Source organism: Cyprinus carpio, chromosome A6 (assembly GCF_018340385.1).
Source record: "Cyprinus carpio isolate SPL01 chromosome A6, ASM1834038v1, whole genome shotgun sequence".
Lineage (NCBI taxonomy): Eukaryota > Metazoa > Chordata > Actinopteri > Cypriniformes > Cyprinidae > Cyprinus > Cyprinus carpio.
In genome coordinates, this window is record NC_056577.1 from 11,048,373 (window position 1) to 11,073,981 (window position 25,609).

Here is a 25,609-nt window from a genome sequence, read left to right on the forward strand (position 1 = left end):
ATCTAATTTCAATCAAAAACTGCTCATGCTGCATGTATACAGCATCTTTTTGTTTGGATAGTGATAAAAATGCAGTGGATGCTCTAAATTTAAATGGGAAAGAGCAAAGGCAAAGCCTTGTTTATATGAAGAAAATTATAAATTTTTTGTATTATTTATCTATTTGATTTAGGATTTGTTTTAAAATTTCAATGTAATTTTGTTATTTGTCACATTTCAACTTTACAAAGAAATTTGCAGCATTTTGTCTAAGAAATAATAAAAGGACATAATTTCATTTATAATTAAAAAATTGTAAAATCCGTATCGTGAATCGTATCGCATCTTGAGTTGAGTGAATTGTTAAATCTCTAATTAATACACATTTCTGCTCTTATTATGAATGATTCATAGCTGGACATTCAAGCTATAGGACAGCAAGCGCCCTCTGAGGACATCAGTTGCCTATAAACAAATCCACATGTAGGACCCACCTGGGATCTGGGAATACACCCTGCAGGATTGCATAACTCTGACTCTGCAGTGCCATCTTACATCCTGCTCGCACAGAGCCAAATGAATGAAAGTCATACCCTGTCCGACTGCTAACTAACACAGCAATGCTAAGTGAACTGAGGCGAACTAATGACTCCAAGGTTGCATGGTGAGGAAACGTCAGAGCTACATACACCGGCTGAGTCATGAAACAAGCAATTAGCTAAAAATAAACCTGCAAGAGGAAGGTGTGTCCTAATGCATAACATAGTTTTGCTTTGAAACAAAAATAAAAAAACATTCAAGAAATGCAATCATAATTTGAATTTGATTTGTTTATTCTCATTAGTGTTAGTGTTACACAAATTACTAATGATCGGCTAAAATCCTTAAAAATCAACCATATTGTAGAATAAACTTTTTGCAATGAACATACATCATGGTAAGCCCTTAAAAATACACCAGAATGAAAATTAATTTGTAAAATTTGTAAATCTGTAATTTAGTTCCTGTATGTGATTCCAGTATGAAATTCTATATTATGTGGAAAACAAAAGATTATTTAAAAAAAAAAAATTTTTTAAAGAATAATCTGTCCACTCTTTTTATTATAATGAAAGTGAATAGGGTTTGGTGCATCATGCTCAGGACGCTGAGAAAGTACTGTTATTCATTATTATTGCCTCCTTTTTTTTACATTTTGTATAAGACTATTTAAATAATCAGCCCTGAACCACCTGTTTTAGATTAATTTCAGCCAATAACAATAGATTGGATAGAACGGTGCATCACTAAACAGTTCCAGGAAAAGACGCTCATTTAGAAGAAAACATGACACTGCTCTAATGTAAGAGGATCATTATCTAATTGGCACGAATGTATTTCTTCAGACGAGTCAAGAATGTCTCTGGAATCTGAGGAATGTGGAAAAGGCTAATCAGCTAAGGTGTTGTCTCACCCCACAGACACAAAAGGTTATACTACATGCCATGTTACAAGCACTAGTGCTGACCTGGTCATTAACACTGTCCTGAAATAAGCCCTCTGCTGAGCTACGTCACTGACACAAACTTTAAAAAAGTACTTCCAATCTAATCAAGGCTGCATCACTATTGTATTACAAAATTCAGAATTTAACACTTTACAAACAGAAAGGTATTGTTAATATCCTGTCTAAGATTTATCACTCACTAATCTATGCAGGAACAGACAGTATAACCCAAAGCAGGGGTTTTCAAACAGGAGTTTAGCTAGTATTTTTGGGGTTGCCAAATTAACAGTGTTAAGATTGTATTATTTTATTTATATTTCTTAATAATTATACCAAAATGTGACATTCCAGTTTCATTACGCTATCTAAACACTCCTTAAAAATCACAAGTATACAGCACAATTATTTTATTTTAGATGGAATTATTTTAACAATAAGCAAAAAAAAAGTCTTTTATTATCTTAAAGGTTTATACTAATCAGTCGACTTAGTTCCAAGTAAATATTCTACAGATGATATAATGTACAATAGTATGCATACAGTGACAATATAAAAGCCAGTTATTTAATTCTCTATAATATGACTGTATAAATTTGTCTTTCAAGACTGAATTGCATTGCTGTGATTATAATTTAGTATGGGTGATCCTTGCAAGGGGATCTTCATGCTAAGAGATCAAAAGAACGGAAAACCCTGTCCAAAAGGCATATTTTGCAGACAGAGGCAACACGCCTTTCTTGAGGGTCTGCTGACCTCAGTCTCTAGATGTGTATGGTAATCCATTCAAATCTCTATGAAACTCTACACAGTATCTACAACAGCTCTACATTACCATATTAATGACAGGAGAGGGCGGTGGCCTTCACAGATGACCTGCTGCCACCAGTAACACTGACAGTGAGATAATAGATGCAAAACAACAAGGAAAAAGGTGTTTGTGTGAATAGTGCAATCCACTTATATTAACTCTAAACTTCATGAAGAAAACATAAGTGGGAGAAACCGTCACTCTGACATTGTGCATTACCAGCAAAATATATAGAGCAGGCTAGTGGATACAGCACTTAATGAGGATTTTTACATTCATGGTTCAAGTATGTAAACACTTGCCATTGCAAACAAGGCTGCCAGCTCTCAGAGTAAGCTGCAAGCATGCAGCATAATGAAACACAAATACAGGCGGCCTGCGAAGTGTGGACTAAACAACACTGTCCTGCCCAAAACAAACATGCATCCTCTAACCACCGTGTTAAGTCAAATAAAGCAAACAGAGCATCCTCCTTCCTCATAACATGTCTACATGAAGCCAAAAAAATAGAGCAAAGATAACAGCTATTACCGTCCGGCTGGCATCCGTTAACACTTTCAGTGCTGGACTGCGAGTAGCTCATTTCTGATCTCCGCTGACTTCCCAGTAGGCTGTTCTTCCGGAGAGCCCGGTTGCTGGGGCTGCTAAGTGGCGTGGATGTCCCATCTCGCTTTGAGAAGATACCGCTGAAGAACCGAATGAGTTTACGTTCCTGCCCGCTGGAACGGGAGCCTGTTCCTCTAATAAAACCTTCCTTGTCCATCAAAGATGTATCTGACAGCTTGAGCAGGTCACTGTTATCCAGAGTTCGATTCTTGCCCTTCATCCTCTCCCTGCGGCCCGGTTCAGTCACCGAGTCAGTTTTGCTCAGGACCTCACCCACATCCAAAGTGTTTCGCTTCTCAGTGGACTCAGACTCGGCGAAAGCCATGTTTTGAAGAACCACACCGGCCTGGGCCTGACTGTGCTCTTCATCGTGGCCAATGCAGCCCGAGCTGCTGTGATGCTTCTCTTTGGAAAGCGCCCGTATGCGGATCAACTCTCCACCCGTCCAGTGGCGAAAGCTGAAACTTCGCCGCAGCAGGCTTGGGTGTCTCTTCACCGGAGGAGTTTCAGGTGCTGGTTGGGGTGACTTCCCATTCCCTTTAGCCAGCAAATAAGAGATGCAGCTCTCTTTGGCCGTCCTGCCACCCTTAGGTTCCTCTGAGGTATCATCTGACCATGTACTGACTGGTTCCTCTGTGCTCCGGGAAGTCTTGAGCATTTTTTTTCGAATGTCTGTGCTTCCTCTATTAGCAGCAGCTGTGCTGCAGATTTCTCCATGTTCAGCATCGCATTTCAATCTGTCACTTTCAGCAACATCATCTGCCTTTTTGTGCACTAGTGCCCCATTTTCAATGACCTTGCTCTGTCCATTCTCTGGCTGGACGCACATTTCATTTAATTCCTTGTCTTTATGTGAATGCTGCGCCCTCCTTGAGATTTTCAACCTGCCCAACTCTAGATGTCCAGTACTAAATGTCCTGAAGTTCCTCATGTATGAGTGTGCAGAAAATTCGTCCGACTCGTCCTCCACTTCTTTCAGTTCTTCCAGCGGGGAGCTGCGCTGAGCGTCAGCGGCTCCCTCCCGCCGGTACGCGCTCACTTTAGGGTTCTCCAGCCGCCGGTGTGCTGGGCCTCCGCCATCCTGCAGAGTTTCTTTTTTCACTAGTGTCAAAGATATCCGGTACACGGTTTTTCTTTGTGGCGTACCCCGCTCCATCCTTTCCGGGTAATTACCATCAAGTAAGTACATTCTTCAGAAACCAAATCCAGGTAAATAAATTCAGGTCAAATATGTTTCTAGCGTGATTTCACCCACAGCTGGTGATCTCCAGAGTGCATAATAATAATAATAATAATAATAATAATAATAATAATAATAATAATATTAAACAATCTCAGCACAAAATCGCGTTGGTGCGCTAAATTTTCCTTTGCTGTGTCGGTGCGTTTTTGAGACTATTTGCGCATTCTAAAAATCCTGAAAGAGCCCCATCAAGTCACCTAGACGTCCAGTGCAAAGCCCGTCCTCGTTCACATAACATTTGCCTAAAAAGTAAAGTCCGGCTTCAAATTCCTGTTCCCCGCTGCGAGGCTTGTCTGTCTGGGGGGAAATGTTATTGCAACACTGTCCTCCTAAAGCAGAAGTGTGTGGTCTTTCCTATTGTGCCCGTGCATCCCCCGCCGCGCAGCCAGCTTGCGCCTTTGCACCGAAGCGGGCGCGTCTTTGTTTTCCGCCGCTGTGCGTCCCTACTCTCATTCAAATGTACCATGCACGACTCAAAGCTCGAGCCTCGCTGTATTCAAAACGACAGTCCCAAGAAACGAGACAGCGGCAAGAGCTACGGATCCATACCCGTCTCTCTCCTCTATCTGCCCCGTGTGCTCCGTATACACACAAATCATCCAGTCTGAGCCGAAGGAAAACCAGGAACGGATTCTCCTAGACGCTTTTCACACTAGTGCTGTTTCATGCGACATGCATCATTTATTCAGATGATCATACGGGAATTAAATAAATCAATGTAAAATACATTCACGCATTAATCAGAAGTAAAAAAACTCATCTGACAACATTATTTTTGTCGTTACCTATATAATGTTAATAATTGGTGCCTGGGAGAAATATCAAAACACATGTTGTAGCCTACTTGTGAAGGTAAATTCCTGCACGCATAAATATGTTAAGCAATACGCAGTGGCACAGATAAAGTTTGCTCACATAAACGTAACTGCAATGCAAGCGTGTATTTGCTTTGGTGTGTCAAGATAAACACTGAGTATTAGTTTGAAGCGAATCTACTCCGCTGGATGACCCACTCCGGGACATCGCACTATCCAGCGGACGCGCGGGGGTGGGGTTTCCAAGTCTCTGTCCATCAAAAACTTGAAACCCACCCGGGCTCAAACGAGAAAGAAAAAACACGTTACAATACACAAAGTACTTTTTTGCGCATATGTTATCGTTTAAACTGTGTATATGCACGAATACCGTGAAATAATGGTTTGTTTTATGGATGCTTTAGCACTTAAGAAAAAAAGCATCACTGTGTGAAAAGGACAGGAGATGGGAATAACATGTCACAGGTTTATTTAATTTATTAGTAATTATTAAAATGGTTCACTGCACTTTTGTACACTTAAAAACAAATCTAGTTTTCTCAATGCCCATAGTATCAGTATTTAACAGACTAGTATATTTGGACTATTCATATCATATTTCATAATCAGTCAGATCATACTTGGGGTTGAGCACTTTCATCTGCCCTCAGGCCACCTCTCCATCACCCCCTGCTGTCTGTGAGGAGAGAGGTGTGGGTGTTGAAGATGACCCCTCTTATCTCTCCAATCAAATCCCTGTCTTCCTTTCACCTCCAAACTCCGGCTTGACATTTGTGGGATTGTTACAAAGATTTGGGCAGATTAGAAAAGGCTCATTAGGATCCATTCTGTACAGCTTTTCTCAGCATCACCTCTCCCCTGCCCTCCCCCTAACTCACCAGTGGAGCCCCACCTGCCCCGTGAAGCTTCCATCTACTCCAGCAGTCTTCATCTACTGCTCTCCCGTCCAAAGGCCTAAATTCCCTCATCTCAATCATTCAAGATACAGATACATATTGTGAAACCTCTTTTGTAAAACCATAAGAGTTATTAACATTATTCCCATGATTAGAATAGTTTCAATTTCCATTTCAAAGAAATGAATTGGCATGACTGTTTTACATGCAATATTTCCATAGAACCAAAACAATTCACATAATGTACATGCGGCTTTTTGGATCTCTTGTACACACAGCATTTTTGAGTTTTAAATAAATGCGCCAAGTTCTCAGAAATGCAATCTTTGAATTCATGTTGGTTTTAAATTTTTAAAAGCTTCCATTTTCAACAAGAGTTTAAATTTAAAGACTCAAAAATGTTCTGTGTTGTATCTATAAAGTGAAAAGTAATAACATTTTCCAAAAAAAAAATATATATATATTTCCCTTGTCTTTTTTTCATACATGTATTTTTTTCCCATATTTACTATATAATTTTGATTTAGTGGACAACAGCTTTTCAAACATTAAGTACTTAAATATATTAACATTTAAGAAGAGAAAAAGTAGTTAAAACATCAAAAAAAAAAAAAAAAAAAAAAGGAATGCCAGAAATGTCAAAATGCTTTCTTAACAAAAATATTTTTCTTTATTAAGATACCACAGTTGTATCCTGCTGATATTATTTTACTTTAAAAAAAAATGCAAAATTAATTTAAAATAAATTAAAAACTTGAACATCATAAAAGATATGTATTTAAATCATTCTATGTATGAACTGGATTTTTTTCCCCCCCCACAGGAGTAAAAAAAAAAAAAAAAAAATGGATTTACGTCATAGATTTACACACCAAATGTGCTCCAGTTCCTTCAGTTCTGCTCTGATTGTCGAGCTTCAAACCTCTGCACCCTGTAAGACTATGGAAAATCAGTTTAAGCAAATTATACACCTCTGTACACGACGTTGTCCGACTTCAAACATACCTCGTCCTTTCATCACAGCCGCAGCACTGTCAAAAAGAGAAGCAAGCTTAGAAGCCTAGGTATGCACTACACACTCTTGATGCAGCACATCGCCCTTCACATGTGACTGGATGACTTCATACCTCCTTAAAATACTTTAACACAGAGAATGGAATATAAAGCAGGCAAACCCCACGTTCCATATGAAATATATAACCGAGAGCCTACACAGAAGTAATGCGAGAGCATCAAGCATGTTTCTATGTTTTATTACATTAATCTTTCTGCATATTTTTGCATGCAGCTGAATAAAAATGACGTTGGAGTACAGTTATTTTGAACGGCACGTGGCACCGCTGGGCGACCCAGGAGCCTGACTGATTGCAGAAAAATTCTCCAGTGTAAGATTTCCCACTGCATGCCATGAAATGAAAGCAGAGCCGCTTGCACTAGTTACAAAAACTGAGATTTTGCCTAATGCGTCTTAGAGATGTTCTCCCAAACTTTAGGAAAAAAGCCTCACGTCATGCATAATTCAACTGCACCAGTAATAATACACTAAACACATTTTATACAAATTCAAAGATCTGTTTCTTATCAGAATTCGCAAACTGTAATATCCTAAAAATAACACAATTGGAGCTCATGTTCACAAATTTAGAACACTGGAAAAAAAGAGCTGTATATCTACTTCAAAGTGAATATTATCTAGAGCATTCTGGACCTGTCTTTGCTTCTTCCTTTTTTAATTCATGGCCAAGAAAGACACAGGAATCTGATAATTGCAGGCCAGACCATGAAAGCTGCTTTAATGAAATTATATTTCGAGAGCCCTGGTTTGAAGAGAATGTAGCATGCAAGGATCCACCTGTCTTCTCACCAAGCCAAAAGAGCCCACACTGATTTAAAGTGCTTTGGACTACAAATACAAATATATATATATATATATATATATATATATATATATATATATATATATATATATATATATATATATATATATATATATATATATAAAAGTAATTCTCCCACATTTACCATGATTGGTGGATTTCATCACTCCTGCACCATGTAAGATCCCCGATACAAACCACAGAGCTTCACAGGTGCAGCCTGTCTCTGATCCACATTATTAGCTAAAGCTTATTAGAGGGAAAAAGCAGTGAGAGAACAAGGATCCAGTCCATGTCTTGATCACTGTTTTACTTGTTATCAAGAATCCAGCCGGCAGGTTGAAAGAAAGACATTGAGATATCACTCATATCTGTTCTCATACAAACCACTTACACAAAGCTCCTCTATTGTTACACAAGTGAATTCTGGTTAAAAGCAGAATCTGAGTGACTTTGGAACAGAGGAAGTCCAACTATTTAAACAGAAACTCTTACATAAAAACAAAACTCTTTGTAATGTAATATGTGTCATGACCTGATAAATGCATTTACTATTATTTTTATTCTATAAAAAGCAGAAGGAAAGCACCCACAGTGTTCCCTGGCTGCGGCTAAAAAAGAATGTGTATTTGCTATGGAAAAACAATCAAAATTTGTCAGTGTAGTTGTATGTTTTTGCAGAAAGAGCTAATAAAGAGGTAATTCCATACAAAACAAGACCTCCACTGCTCCACTTTCATGCTGAGTTCAGAAAACTAAAAGTCTTATGGATAATGAACTTTAAGTTAACTGAAACCATGTCTGCAGCCCTGTGACGTGGGGTGGGGCCGAGAGCGGTGGGAACGGAGCGAGGCCGGTGGAGTCCCACGGAGGAGCGATGACAGTGAAGGACGAGAGAGGACCAGGCCTATTTATGTTGTTGTTGTTCTGTTCTGTTTCGTCCGTGAGGGGCTTTCCTTTCGTTTTGTGGTTGTTTATTTATTTATTAAAGTTTTATGTTTAAATGTTGGCCGGTTCCCACCTCACATTCACATAGGTCACTTTTCCTGAGGGCAGACTTTACTTCCAGACCTTTCATCAACCTTGACTCTACAGCTCAGAAACTGAAACAAAACGCTGGTGAGAGACTCGTTCTACGTTAGCGTTTTTGCAGGTCACTGCTAAAATGGAGATCAGAAAACTAGCAAAGCCAAAAGGGAATTGACACTGCAGTGGAATATAAAAGACACTCTCATGCTCTTTCTACATTCAAAAACGCACCCTCGGTTGCAGCTTCCCTCCTACGCATCGACACACACTCTCACACACTCTCCGCATTGCATTAAATATGAATTGCAGCCCTGCAACACAGGAGAAATGCTTGGCTTTCTGTGTGAGCTCACGCAAACCCATTAAAAACTTTAAACGTGATTGTTTAGACATTAAAAGACAGTTATGAAGGCACCAACAGAGCTGCGATGAAGCTGATGTGGGGATGCTGGGATAGAGGGATTTGAACACGGAATAAGGTGCATTTCAGCAGCGCTCCCTCTCTCTTTGATGAGAAAAGAGATTGAAAGAGCGAAGCACCACACTGCCTTTCATCCCCCCCCATGAGGCGGTGGAAAATGGGTCAGTTAGCAGAAAATACAGACCCCTGCTGGAACACACACACACACACACACACCCTGGCATATGGGCACAGATACATACATAATTCACTCAAAAGCACAAACGTAAAAAATATAAAGGGACTAGATTTGTGCAAATCCTAGCTAAGCTATAAATAGATTAAGAACAGATCAAAACATGATACTAAACTAAAGGAAATGGAGATTATACTGTATAGGCTATATATATATATATATATATATATATATATATATATATATATATATATATATATATATATATATATATATATATATATATATATATATATATATATATATATATATATATAACGCTAAACATGACAGATAACATTAAAACAGGAAAATCAGATAACACGAAGCACAGGAATAGCAGGTGGTAACATACATAAAGGAAAGGCATACATATAGGAACATATGAACATCAGATAATATGACGAGAACAGCAGATATAACTAACATTCCCAGAATGTTGCATATAAATTTGATCAAATATATTTGGAAATGGCAAGATTAGACAGATTTATATAAAAATCTTTCAAGGAAATCACACTTTTTATGACATATTTTAGCATTTTAGTCAAACATTGTGTCATTACAAAACAAGATTTCAGCAATAAGAAATTTGTCTCTCCACAATGAACATGAAAATGCTGTGTGATGATCAATCATAAATCACACCCGATAAGAAAACTCACTGTGTAGGAGTTCTTTGTTTCAGTGTTATTTAGTAATTATTTCTATTTATCATTTTAATTACCATTAATATTATGCTTTTCCATCTATTATTTCTATTTTATTTCTACTTTCAATTAATAAAAACTATTTTTAATAGTTAAAAATAACAACAGGCCTCTGTTTGCACATTCTCACATGTGAAATTCACGCTAGAACAGAATACCTATTGACTGCAGTTCACATCTTGACTTTATTAATACTTTATAGATTGTTTCAAAGCAGCGTCTCAGCATTAAACATCAGCATTACACCGATGATTCCAACTTCAAATATATGATCTTTTTTTATTATTTAAATTAGGGTTTGAATATTGTAACATCATAATATTACAAATACATATATTTTTTTAAAATAAATAATTTATTTATTAATCATATAATACTTTTATGTCATACTGTGCCCACCTCGAAGATTGCTGAGGCTCTCTAGAGGGCCTGGGCCCTTGGAGAGGATCATTGGTCAAAAACAGAATGCACCTGATAGCTTTAGCTGATATAAATTAATAAATAAAACATCTCTTACCTTTGAGGATTACGACAAGGAAACCAAGATGACATAAAAGAGAAAGAAAAACATTCATTAGTAACAGTCTATCATTTCTATACTAAATTATACCGTACACAAAACAACTTTTAAGACACCACTTTCTTGCTAAGCAAGGTTGAAGGTCAAACTAGGGCTTAATATAGTGATCAAATGTGTTTGGCCCTGTTTATAGCAGCTTTAAAGTCATTTCAAGGGCTTAAGACTAGCATTTGAGTCATGTTGTTACATACAAGCATTAATTATTCATAAGCCATGTAGTTTCAGTGTGGCATTTAGCACACACATTACATATTCATGAGCAGGTGGAGGAAGGGTTGGAGTTCAGAGGCCAAGTTCACAAATACACACACTCCCAGACTCTCACATATGACTGGATCCTGTTGAATCAGTGTAAATGTATTATAAGGCACATTCCAAATGTGTCTGTAATCTTATCAGAACTCCACAGCCGCAATGCCAACCAAAGTGGTGCAGGAACAGTATGCCATTTCCTATCAGAGGGGCAGTAGAGGCAGCAGCCGAGCCAAGACCCCCTGGGCATCCCTGCAGTGCTCCTGCCTTCATCCAGACTTAATCACCCTTCACAGATCACACCATATGCTCATTCTGTCTCTCAAGCCGCCCTCCAATGACAACCTGCCTAAAAATAAAACATCCTGAACTCACTCACGGTTCACATTCAACCTCAGCTATACACAGCCAAAATACTGAGTCAGCTCTCCGGGTCTAGATATTGCATCTTGTGCAAATTAACAGGTATGAGGAAAATATGGTGTAAGGAAAGCAATCTGACTAATAATTAAAGGTCTGCACAATTAATTCAAATAAAATGGAAATGTCAGTATGATCTTGTTTAACTGTTAAGGGCTCTTTACACCAAAAATCTGTGATAAACATTAGAATTTGAATAAATTGCTATTAATGCAGCTGTTTAGACAGACACAAATCGCTATATATATATAAATACATTTTAGAATTTTATGTGTATTTATTCAATATACAATTTAAACTGTTTATTACATTGCAATTAAAATGCATAGTATAAATTATTTAATACAGATAGTTTTGCTTGAGAAAAAAAAGGGTGAAGTGCTACGGATGCCACCCTGGCCTAGCGACGGACAGGAAGTGGGGCCGATGGGGTGAATGTAGGAAGCAGGATTAAGTTTCTTGGCGTGACCGCATTTTAAAGAGGATTTGGCCAGCTGCACAACGCACAACTGATCTGACACTGAGCATTAGATTTACACCAGATAACCTGAGCTACAGCCCAAAACCCCAACAAGAAACCATCATCAGGATCTGATGTGAAAGGACTGAATGGAATCAAAAGGTAATACTAAACTGAAATCGCTTAAATTACACTGTCAGCAAGGGCAGGGTGAATCTGTGTGGACATAAGCTCCTCCGTCCAGCCTGCTGCAGGTCACTCAATATGCTGATGCCATCTAGCTGTCGCTACGCAACACAGCTCAGAGTCACAGATGTTAGCAACAAAAGCCAAGCTTCAATTCATCTCCTTTAAGTCCGTCTGGACACCAGTTCCCAACTTCCTTCTGTCAACAGATAGATGGCAAGCATTACCAATCTAGCAATAACGTCTCAAATTCAGGCTTGAGTATAAATATGGAAAAATGTCTGTTTGAGTGAGTTTGGAGCCTATAATTACGCTGTGTCCTGTGGCATTGCTGTTATTCCATCTAAAAACGTCAGTGTTGCTGAGAAAACAACTTGTCTCGTACCATATTTGAGACGACATATTAAGGCAAAACAACAGTTTTTACTAAACCTCTTGGGTAGCGTTACTAAATCAAGACTAGCTTTACAGAACACTGCATAGCAATGAAGCAGAGATTTCTGTGAATAGTGAAATTTTCAGTAAACTGTGCTCATATTATTCTTATTTGGACTAGACTGAAGTGACAAATGGGAAAAACAGGGATTAAATAAAAGGATTAAAAACTGTGAACGGTAGGCTAGTAACAAATTCTCTTACTCTTTATATATTATTACTTTGTGTATCCTTCTGACAGTATTATAAAAGCCCTCACATTACTGTTTTACCATGTTTCAATATTTTCTAAAAAAAAAATGTACAGATCCTCCCTTGACATACATTAGAAAAGAATGTCTGGGAAAATGGGGGGAATCCGCAGGTAGGATCGGAAATGAAGGGTCAGTTGACTGATCATTTGAATCAGGTGTGTTTTATTACAAAGACATCTCAAATTTGGTAAACACTAGTCTAAATTACTCATTAGTGTAAAGAGTGGAGACTCACATTCTTTTTGTACAGAAGTCAACAGTGTTGGCTATGAAACTGCTGATGAACCACACACGTTCAAGATAAAAAAGCGCGAAAAAAAAAAAAAACAAACATGGAGGGAAGAGAGAGGCAGCGGGAGGAAGTGCTTGGTGTTCAGAAAAACAGGACATTAAGTTGGCTGAACTCCATCAGATTCCTTTAGAACACAGGAAGCCTTTCAAGATGTCAGCAATGCAAGCTGGCAGCAGATTTTCCCTCAAAATATATCTATAGATCACAATAAATAAAACATTATAGAAAAAAAAAAAAAGAAGATAATTTTAGACAGACCAATCTTGTTTCCTGCACACCTACACAAGGGGTTGTTCATCGGAGATCAGCAGTCTCGCAGCTCATTTTTCATAGTTAGGGTTAGGTTAAAAATTGTTTTAAATTGTCATTGCATTTTAAAATCTCATAACGTAAGACATGATACAACAGCCAAAGACGTCTACCTGATGCATGTGTATATAGACCAACAGCTGTACAAAAACCAACATAAATTGCAACGCGAGAACATGTCTTTTTACCTATTACTAAGAATCTGAGGCTGGTTACACTAAATTTGTCTAGTTGCTGCATTTAATAATATTTGACTGTTGGATTATTAAATTTAGCTGAAACCAGGAGTAACAACTGGAATAAAATAACAGACATTAAATTACATGAATAAGTATGTTTTGCAGATTAACAGACTTCAATCTTTAGTTGCTGACATTTACAGTGAGAACATTATGTGAATAACTGACTCCTCGCACAAAATCTATCTAAATAGTGTGTGCTCATGCGTGTCAGGCATGTCATGTCAAAACAAAAATACATGAAAAAAGTTTGATGCATTAGTTTGTCTCATGCTTACCCAGTCTTTTTATATATATATATATATATATATACATAAAAAATGGTACAGAGAAATTCATTCTATGTGCTGATTTGGAGTCAAGAAATATCTCTTCTTGTCATCAATGTTAAAAAAAGTTTTTTTGTGGAAACCGATATTTTTTCCTGGATGAATATGAAAGTTAAAAAAATATATATTATTTATTTGAAATGCATTTTTTTATAACAATGTAAATTTCTTAACGGTCATGTTTGATCTATTTCATGCATCTTTGCTGAATAAAAGTATTAATTTCTTCTTTTTTTTTTATCTTACTGACCCTATACAGTAGTGTATTTATTAGCCCTTATTAATTTTAGATATAGTTTCTTACACATTTAATTATACTCATTTTATTTCATTGTTATTTATGTACCATATTAACTAAAGTGAATATAATTTTGTAGGCTTCTTAATGGAATAATAAAAGGTAAACATCATATGCGACTGCACATTACTTATGGAGAGCTTACAAGCTACTGGCTAAGTTCTTCCTTAAGAACAATAATACACCCAAATAAAGACCAGAGTTACAAACTAGTAGTCACTAGTGTGAACTTTATGTCCCAATTTGACAAAGGCCTGACAAATGGCTGGTGCAACCCTTGCCTGGTGTCCATGTGTGCTCCATTATATGAAAACAGAAAGAGGAAGCCACAGTATCAGTTATTTAGGTTATAAAGAGTTTAAAAGGAAATGTCCTGGACATGTCTCAAAGAAATGCTTATCTCAAAGAAATCCTTTTAACATTCTTTAAGGGAAAAAAAACCCAGCAAATAAAACAATGCCATCCACTGTGTTAAGACCCATCCACATCAGCGGTCACAGAACCCAAACACCCACAGAGTGTAAACACTTTATCGATGTGAATTTCATTCTCATTAAGTAGCTGTCAGTCTCCCATGAAACGAAGACCCACGCACATACTTAAGTCCCAGAATTCCACCAGTCACCTGCATAAACACACCCAACAAATGCACAAAGGGGTGACGGCAATACCTGACACAGGCAATGGTGTGTTTGCTGAATGAGACAGCTGCAGAAAGAACAAGGGATGGTAAGGGGAAGAAAGTAGAAGAGACTGAGAGGGCAAGGAAAGGTAAAGTGTCAGATATTCTATTGGTCAGAGAGAGAAAAAGAATGTAATAAAGCAGAGAAGCTGGAAGGAAGAACAGCATCCTACGTAAACACACACACAAACACAAACTCCTGCCCTGGAGACATCATTAGAGGCCTACGAGAGACAATATTATCATTCACGGTGTGTGTGTGTGTGTGTGTGACTTCAAAAATTTAACTGAATTGGTCTCTGTTAGAAATACATTAAGAACAGACTGCAGCCAAAACAACAGTTCTAGAGACTATGAATTATTAAATATATCTTACTAATTAAAGGAAACACATAGTTTTTCATTCATGACTGAATGTTGCAAGTATATAGGCTATACTAAAAAGCACTATTAAGCTTTAAAGTTCTGAACTCTGTATGGAGTACTGACATGTTTCACAAATAATGTACACAACGAGGCCTGAATGAAAGAAGAAAATGTTTGAAACTTTGACCATCAACCTCACAATGTCAAGCAAAATATTACGTGAATGGTTAAATTTTCTAGTTAATTAAAATGAAGGCAAACCATTGCCATTATTTATAATATTTATCATTTTTAGCAATAAAAAATAAAATTAAAATATTTTAATAATATAATTAAGAACTACACTAAATATAATTAAGAACTATACCAAAATGGGTAACAAAATTGCGAATTCATCCCAAATGTTGGTTTACAGTTAATTATAATCATATTACAATTTAGAGGGGGAAAAATATAAAAATTAATCATTTTTTCTTAACATAACTTGGGTAACAGTGTTAAATGGTTGAGCTTGACAAATAGCAACACAACAACATTTGTTTAAAACAACAATAGGCTCGTGTTCATGCATTGTTACATTGGTAATTAAAATAATTAAAATCAGATCAATCAGATTAAAATCTGAAAAATTTGTCTGATGATCTGAAACTTACATATACTTTTTATTGTATTTGTTTAGCATTTTAAGTTAGACTTTTATAAATTAATTAATAATATTATGCAGCCCCCTTGGAAATTTGCTGAGGGCTCATATTGGGACCCAGCACACTGGTTGAGAATTGCTGATTTACAGCTACTTTCATGCTAAGTTAAATTAATGTTATATTACACAATTATCTATTTAATAGATCTCACACCAAAAACATGGCATATAATACTGTAAAAACTTTCATTCATACCATTTATGCATTAAAGAGATCTCAAAAATCTATCAAAATAACTTTTTTCACAGGATTATTTATAAAAACAATAAGTGTTTTATAAAGAATTTACACTGTCATTAAACATTAAAGCTACAACACTTGGGACCAAAAAACCTACCAGATACATGCACACACTGATATTTTCAGTGCACTTACAAATTTAGGCTCATTACTGCAAATTGGCTGTTGGCTGGGCCCCCTCGCTCCACAGTAGGACCCCTGAAGTAGCGGTGTATCAACGAGGGAGATGTGCCGCCATCTTTGAGCAAACACAAATAATGCGAGACGGGAGTCTGACCTAGAACTGCAGCCAAACTGAGACACACAGATATTGACTCAGCGTGCAGAATAATGCATGTTAACATGCACCAGAACCCTGTATCACATACAAAGGAGTCAGATTCCACTTCAAAACAACCACATGCACTTTGTGTTTTCTAAAACAGCACTGTGCGCACAAGAAGCCTTAAGTATGCAAACTCAAAAGATAAACAGCAGCGAGGATCAGATGGAGAGACAAAAACTGTAGGGGAAAAATACAATCTCTGTACATGAAAAACAAGTATCCTTCCTGTTTCTTAGTGGACACATCTTTAGGTTTTCATATTTGTTCATGAACCTATTCTGCTGACTACAATCAAAGCTCACTGCCACCACATAGTGGTGTGAATGTGCTACTACGCTTAAGAACTGAGGCTGCTTTTGTGCTGCATATTTTGAAGGGCACAGTTCTCATTTGTATTCATACTAACAGAGTGTCCTTACAGGTCTATAAATAAACCCATGAAGACGCACACAGGAATGAGAGGGTGCTGATTTCCTATTATGAGACATTTTGGAGCGAAAATGGGAATCCGCAATAATAAAGACTTATTATCATGGCAGTAAAGGACCTTTTTGAAAGCAATATCTGTACCTAACATACACTGCAACTGATGAAATATTGTGAAACTTGTGAAAAATTGCAATTTAAAATAACTTTTCTATTTTAATATTATATATATATATATATAGCAATATATATATATATATATATATATATATATATATATATATATGTGTGTGTGTGTGTGTGTGTGTGTGTGTGTGTGTGTGTGTGTGTGTGTGTGTGTGTGTTCATTCTGAAGAAAATAAACTTACAATGTACATTCAAGTTAAATAGAAAGTAATTGCTACATGATCTTGTAACTGAAAAAACGTCTACATTAATTGGTTTCATTATAGCCTAAAACATCATTTTATATCACTGAATCAACCTTAATACATTAATTCATACCAACAAAACTAGGCAGAAATAGGTAGAATTGTGTACTAGAAGTTCTAGCAGGTTTATCTAGCTATTTATTAGTAGGTATACGCTATAGTCTGCTATTTATTCTGCACACTAACTAGCATGATTTCAAGTTCTTCAGTTGTCATGACAAAATATATCATACAGCTCTTATATTGACAAACAACATGCTTATATCATATATGGAGTTTCAGTGTTTCATTCCAAAATTCTATTCTTATAGCTTATAAACAGATGCATAAAAGGAAGTTCAACATAATCGGCAAACAACAGTTTCATCCCGTCTGCAAAGCATGGCATTTCAGCCGTGTGCCTCTCGCGAGAGTGATTACAAACAGAGAAGCTAGATTGGATGGACAATTTCCAGCCCAAATGTTCACCAAAACCCGCCCACTTAATTAAAAAAAACAAGCCCAAAATTTTAACTGTCAAAACAATGTGATAGAATGTTAGTGCCATGTCAATCAAGTTTGATAAGGACCCTTTTTAACTCTTTAAAACAAAAAAACGATGACAGAACAATACAAAAATAGATATATTTCCCAGTAAAACGGATCAAACCAGGGCAAATACATTAAAGAGAACTACCAAAAATGACTTAAATATGCAGACAGACAGTGTAAAACAGCAATCAAGAAATTAACTGACACCCTTGAAAAAAAAACAGGTGCATCATTTTTCAATGTCAACAGAGTAAGACTATTTAAATGCAAAAAGTGCCCATTGTAAGTGATCAGAATAAGCAACATAGCAGGTTACACACTCATTCAGGCAACACACCATGACAATCAAAACTCTGTCATTCATTGATACTGTACATAACTGTACGGTAATCCAACAATAAAATATTAACAACAACAGTAATGCGCTTACCTTCATGTCGCACTTTACCTTCAGACAGAACTAGAGGAAGTCTTTCATGAAGTACATGTTATAGAACTTAACACAGAACTTTGCATAATCAAAACTAATCAAGTCCAGCAATTTCGATTTTGATTATTCAACTGTGCTCTGATTTCAGAGTTACAATGATATCAGAGCCTTTATGTAATCTCCTTCTAAAAGGTGTAATTCACATTTTGAGAGTTGAGTCACTCTCCCACTCTTTATGTAACTTGCATTTAGGCCACTCTGGCATTGTGATAGCTTGAATATACAGTTATACATTCAAATTCTGATCCCTTATCGCACTTAAAAAAAAACATCACTCATGAATCATCACGTCTGTCTGCTGATTCCTCGTGACTGGCTAAAAGTGTGGCAGGCAACATCAAAATCTGCATAAGCCGAATCTGCAGTGGGTGTGAGTGTGTGTGAGTGTGTGAGTCTGTGTGTGTGTGTGTGTGTGTGTGTGTGTGTGTGTGTGTGTGTATATTATAATATGTTATAGCCTTATATAACTTCTTTCACATTCTAATCCTGGCAAGAGATTATAGATCACAAAAATATATAGACAAAAACTATTTTTTACATATCAATAATGCTGGCAAAAGCCTAATATTTTCTTTGTGCTGTGTTGTATTGGACCTAGGAAACGTATAGGAAATGTTTCATTTTTCTGAATATTAATTATTTGAATGTTAAATTATGATTTTATGCAACTTAAAAACAAGTTAGCTGCCTTTTCAGAAATGTGGACTTATCAGGTTTGCCATCTTTCATGGGTTACAGAATTGGGGAAAGTTGCAGCATACAAAAAATTTCATAGACTACTTGATTTCTAGGTTTCTACGATTTAAGATATTTTGGATAAAAACCGGGAGGCTTGTGACTGTCCCATAGACTGCCAAATAAATAACAGTGTCAAGGTCCAGAAAAGTATGAAAGACATCGTTAGAATAGTCCATCTGCCATCAGTGATTCAACGGTAACGTTATGAAGTGACGAGACACAGAATAGACACAGAACAGAATTGTTGAATAAAGTCATTATTTTTGTTTTCTTCGCTTACAAAAAGTATTCTCGTCGATTCATAACGTTACGGTTGAACCAATGATGGCACTGATTTTTACGGGTTTGGAACGACATGGGTAAGTGATTAATGACTAAATTTTCATTTTGGGGTGGAGAATCCCTTTAATACTTCACATGTATTGAAAGTACAGGATACTTATTTAATTATTTATTTTTCCAAGTTAACTTTTTCAATTATTGTTTTTGTATGTGTGTTTGTGTGTAGCAATCAAAATATTTATGACTGATGCGTGTTGGATGGCTGGGTAAGTGGGAGGAGGTTTGATGAAACACTAATATTTGTAAAACGGAATGCACTGTTTTGTCAATTTAAGGGAAAAAATGCTAATAAAAATAATGACATAATACTTTGATGTGTTATGCTTATGCTGATAAAGTATCTATATGAGCTGTTTTAGTCATAAAATTTAATTAAAATTAAACAAAAACTAAATTCATAAAATGAACCACACAGGGTTCTATATAAAACCTTTTTCCTGGCTACAAAGGACCCTAAACGGTTCTTTTCACTGAACCCTTAAAAAAGGTTCTATATGGAACCTTTTAGGGGTTCCAAATATCAAGCGCCTGATAGAACCATTTAAGGTTCTATATAGAGTGCAGTCTAAAGTTTCACATGATCCTTTAGAAATCATTTGGTCCTCAAGTAACATTTTTTAATCACAGTTGAAAACTAGGCTATAGTTTTACTTAAGATTTTTCCTGAAACTGTGATAATATTTTTTTTTCCAACATGCTTTATTACACAGACAGATAAAAAACAAAACATAACATAACATAAGACAATGTAGCTAAGGGAATATTGTCTGCGCTTTCTTTTATCTTACCCCCACATTTAAGAAATAAATAAATAAAAAAATCAAGATCTAGACTAACAATAGATAACCTCCCCCCACCCATAAACCCCTCAGGAGGATTAACAGGAGACTACAATATTAATAATATAATAATAATAATACATGAACGTATATAATAACCTTTAAAATGTATACAATAATAATAAAAATAGGGAAAGTGCATACATTCAAAACATATAACCATGCATACATAAGTATAACAACATGCATGCTAACAAACAACCATACTGTACTGTACATAGATATAAACATGCTCACACACTGAACACACTCAAATCAAAACCTAGTGAGGTCAGAGAATCAAAGAAATTTAGAATGGGGTTCCAAGTTTTGTAGAATATATCAGTTGAGCCCCGGATAAAACTGTAAAAAGTTTGGGTTCTTTTTTTTTTTTTTTTAATAGAAATCCTTAGAAAAAAATAAAATAATATATGCCTCTAGTGTCTCGTTTTGATCAACTTAATATGGAAGCTCGTTTCCGTCACTAAATAAAAAGTAAAAACGGTATACTTGTGACTTTTATCTCGCAATTCTGACTTTTTCTTTCTTAGACTTGCACGGCACAAAACTCGCAATTGTGTTATAAAGTCAGAACTGCAAGGTATAAACTCGCAATTCTGAAATGGACAGACACAGGCATGCATGGAAACAAGCACACACAGGCTAAAAAATTCAAAATGACACAGGCCAGGCAGTCAAAGAGTCGGGTGGAGAGCCCTAGGCCATCTGAAGGTGATAGACACTCACATAAATGCTTCACGCAGACTGCAGACACACAAGTATGGAAGGCTTATGCCACTGCATCCCAATAAATGAGTATGAATGAGCATAAACAACGTTAGTTATAACTACTGCGCCCCAGGAAGAATTGTTCCTGTCACTTTACGTTGTGATATGTGATTGTATTCTTTCCATTTGTGAACTCTGAATTAAATCATCTGTTAAATTTATAAAAATTAATGCAAATTAAACTTTCACTAGCCCTGGATTCAAAGGAGCTGTGAATGTAAAATTCATTACATGAAAATAGCAGCGAGGCAGACCGTTTTTAGTGATTTTCGTCCCGCTTTAACTAACCTGGTCACATTCACCATGGCTTGAATTTTTGTTCTTTATAGGAGGAGGAATGACAGAGAGGTCACATTGTGTTCAAGACTCTTGAATGTTTCTAAAGCATTTGAGCCAACAGGACATGGAGTTCACTGGCATTTTTCAAGTATTAAGATATAAAAAACATAAATCCAGATGCTTATAACTATGCATTGCTTTAAACATATATATACATATATATATACATATATATATACATATATATATATATATATATATATATATATATATATATATACACACACATATACATACACATACATATACATACATATACATATATATATACATATACATATATATATATACATATACATATATAAAAAAAAAAAAAAAAAAAAAAAAAAAAAAAAAAAATATATACACATATACATATATACATTACATATACATATACATATACATACATATACATATACATATATATACACATATATATATATATATATATATATATATATATATATATATATATATATATATACATACATACATACATATACATTCTCTCTCGTTGAATATGCTGATATATGCTACAATATTGAAGTAAAATAGGTCGTGAACAAGAGGTCAGGTTTTGGGTGGTTAGCATGACCCTGTTGACCCTCTAGCAGAAGCCGCAACTACATCTTCCTCCATTTGGTTATTCAAAATCAAACATGTATTCTGATGAAATTATATTTTAAGCACCATTAGAGTGCTCACCATTAGGCTTTTAGCGTGAAACTCTTTTTTTTTTTTTGGAACGCCTCCTGCATTCATCATCACAGCTCAGGACAGTCACTACTAGTGAAAGGATTGGGACTGTGTGAGTTCTTGTGGTGTGATGAGCGAGAGCAAGTCAGCATTGTCATAACATTTCCCTGCAGCTCTATAACGATTAGTCATATGGTGATTGGCCTACAAACTTCCCATAAGCAAAGATGGCAGATTTCAAAACCACATTAAAGCAGGCAGTATAGATTTACTTAGCTGTGAACAGTATTTTACATTGATTTTAAAATATATCCCTGAATGTACATTTATGCTAATCAATGTGCTGTGGACCGCTGTACTTGTTTATGCAATTTGTACATTTATTTCTAATATTCTGTTAAACTGTTGACAATTGTAAGTTCTGTACAGTATATTAGAATGTGTGTATTAGCAATACAGTGTAACAATATTATAGTAAAATGGCAAGTAAAATAGTCGATCAATATTTGATTTTTGGTCTAACTTAGGTGCCAAGTTAGTGTGGTACATCCTGAAGACCTTGCAACTGAAGAATATCTGCACAGGACATTTAATTAATTAATATTAAGGATATAAGCCAGTACCATCACATCACAACCACCCATTAAACCTGGATTGTGGTAATAAAGAGTCTTAAAACAACAATGGAGCTAAACAGTAAGCAAGGAGACTGTGGTTCATAACCAGGGGCCAGGGCCCTACTACAGGGCCCCACTTAAAAGTATTTAATTTAATTTAATTTAATTTAATTTAATAGATCAATACTCCCAGTTTCTGTTAATAAAAAAAGCAGCTTTGTCAAAATTACAGCAGAAAAACTCAAACTCTCTTATTTGAGGGGGCTTTGTATATTGCATTGGACAACATGGGGTCATCAAGTGAAAAAAAAAAAAAAAAAAAAAAAAAAAACAAGCAGAGAACTAAAGTCTACAGTAAAAGATGTGCAATCATTATTTGTCAATTCAACAGTAGGGTCTGTGTGTGCAGATAACCTTCATCTCCCGGGAGGAAGAACAGCAAAATGCGAGTTGCAGCATAATTCAATTGCATACTGTATTTTAGGTCAAAAAGGGCGACCTAATTAATATTAATGTTAATACTAAACTCATTCCTCTACATGCATCTCCAAAGCACTCAAGACGGCCCTCTAATGTCTCGCCCCTCCTGTGCACGTACTTCTCAATTTCCCTCATCTGCTTTGGCTCTATCCCTTTCTAAAGTGAAACCGTGATGTGCATCTAGCAAACAATGTAAAAAGAGTAGGAAAGTAGGGGGGAAGAAAATGAAGTGTGTCATACCACCAAACCACAGCCACAATGTCTGAACACACACAGAAACCTCGCCACCTGTTAAGTCTATTCAGTTTCCTAACAAACATCAGTGGAATAAATAATGCTCTAAAAATCACTCATTCAAGAATGATGACAGCAGAAATGAGTTATTCACAGGGGTAAAACGGAAATGCTGAGCTGGTCAGCAAATTGAGTTAAGGAACAAGATGTGTGTGACGCAAGCACTGCTTTAATGTGTCTGAGAGAGAGGCAGGGAATTGGACTGCACCAGAGATTTTCTTCAGAGGAGGAAGAGATGTCAGCCTCCGCGTCTGTATTGCTGAAAAAGAACAGTCAACAGGGCTCAAATTGGATCAAATCATATAATGGCCTTGACGTCACTGGAATGCTTTCTTTCAAACTGAACAGCCTCTGGTCTCCCTGTTAGCTTATAAGCCTCTTTCACATCAAACGCAAAGATAAAAAGTGAAAAGAATCACAGATGCATATTTACACCAAGAGCAAAACAACTATCTTCTGAAGTAAAAGTGAAGTAAAATTCATATTGTATAACAGATGGAACAATGCACACTTGGCTGCTCTGCCCATCAGAAGCAAGTTCAGTTAAAAAAAAAAAAAAACAAAAAAAAAAACAGACATGACCTTGTACTAAATGACTAAAAGGTATTTGTATAGTGAAATTTATTCAACAAGGTTAGCAGCAAAAACATTGGGAAATAAAACAAGATTAAATCCATTAAGTGTCCTAATATTACATCAATGAGTTCAGAATTTATGTTTCTTAAAACATCTAAGCATCTTGCCTAAGATTTTAGGGAGTGGATACCATGTGACAGGCATCAGTGTAAAAGTGATAGCAGCCACTGCATGTGTAGAATTTATAGTCACACTTTGTCCCCCTTGATCATTGTCCCTGTCTCGGAGTCGAGCGCAGTGCTGCAGTATGACAGACAGATGGAGGACAGAGAGGCGAGTGGGACATGCTGTCAACGTACTGACAGTCACATCACAGATGAAAGTGCAGCAAGCAAGAGATGTAACCTCAGTACAGAAAGATGACACCGACGCGCCCGCTCTCAAACACGCACAACTGGATGACTGAGTCGAGAGGGGAGATGACATCATCCTGCGTCACCAGCCAGCTCGCACACCCCTCCCTCAAAAGTGAGTCACTGTTCTTCCTGAGAAAACTCTCACACAGTCAGCAAAGCGATGGCAGCCAGAAAAGTGAAGGGGGAGAGGAGAGAAAAAGAGTTTTGGACCTCCAAATTGCAGAATGCAGGGAATTTTACAAAACCTGTCAGCAAAAGCAAACAGGGCCTGACACCCTCAAATGCAGTTCTAAAAGTGGGGGAAGATCCTTTTTTTTTTTTTTGAGATGTTGACGGATATATACACGTTGTACGTCACTGAAAATGATAATACTCATTAAGGCGTATTTTTGAGATTTGCTGAGCAATTTCATTCTTCCGTTTTGAAAAACAATGTTGGAATGTGTATTACTGTATATGGATTATTCTGATAAACTGACAACAATGATGTAACCAAAAATGATGCAATAATGTAATGATATAACCGGCAACTAATCAAAATAAAAGTCTGGTTTAACTTGAAGAAATTGTGACAGAAATGTATTACTTCTGTACAGTAGAATGCACAACTTATTGTAATACTACTACTACTAATAACATTTTTAAAACTTTATTTTTTTAAGGAATAATCACAATTTTTCTTCCATGTTTTAACAGTACACCTGTTGTGAAGCACTTTGTTTGCCAAAAAAAAATTGAAAGGGTTTAATTTTCATTGGATGACATGAAAAATTTATATTGTATGCATTCATTATATTGTATAAAAAAAGAACTTACTTTTGTTAAAACTTTTAATACATAGCTGATAAATTGTATAAGATTCATGATTTCAAGACATGCTTTTTGATTAATAAACTTTAATTTAACCATTAAAATGGACTCCAAAAAAATGAAAAAAATGGGGGGGGGGGTGGAATCCAATGGAAAAACTGAATTTGGGAAAAAAATAAAACTGCTTTCAAAGGGCCCTACATACAGACCTGCTTTTTTCAGGGTTTTTTTCCCCTTCCTGTAATTTTACTCAAATTAAAGAGCTGAAACATTCTTCAAAATGCCTTTTATGTTTTGCAAAAAAAATAAAAAATCTGCAAGCGCTTGTGTAGCCTACTGTATGTGTTTGCATACTTTTGTAAAGTATGTATCTTGCCTA

The 25,609-nt window shown here is 36.1% G+C and overlaps 1 protein-coding gene across 5 annotated transcripts in view; it reads right to left on the minus strand.

Annotated features, from left to right (window-relative positions):
- The window catches only part of LOC109096555 (arf-GAP with GTPase, ANK repeat and PH domain-containing protein 1), a 190,059-nt gene that overhangs the window by 139,186 nt on the left and 25,264 nt on the right, over positions 1-25,609 (minus strand). The window contains exon 1 of one of the 5 annotated variants that reach the window (XM_042758024.1): positions 2,805-4,884. The exons of 3 other annotated variants lie outside the window; for them this stretch is intronic. In XM_042758024.1, the coding sequence (XP_042613958.1) occupies positions 2,805-4,068 (1,264 nt within the window). In that variant the 5' untranslated portion in view covers positions 4,069-4,884. Of the gene's footprint in view, positions 1-2,804; positions 4,885-25,609 lie in introns of those variants that run through there. One more of the 5 variants, XM_042758025.1, reaches the window with a different exon arrangement.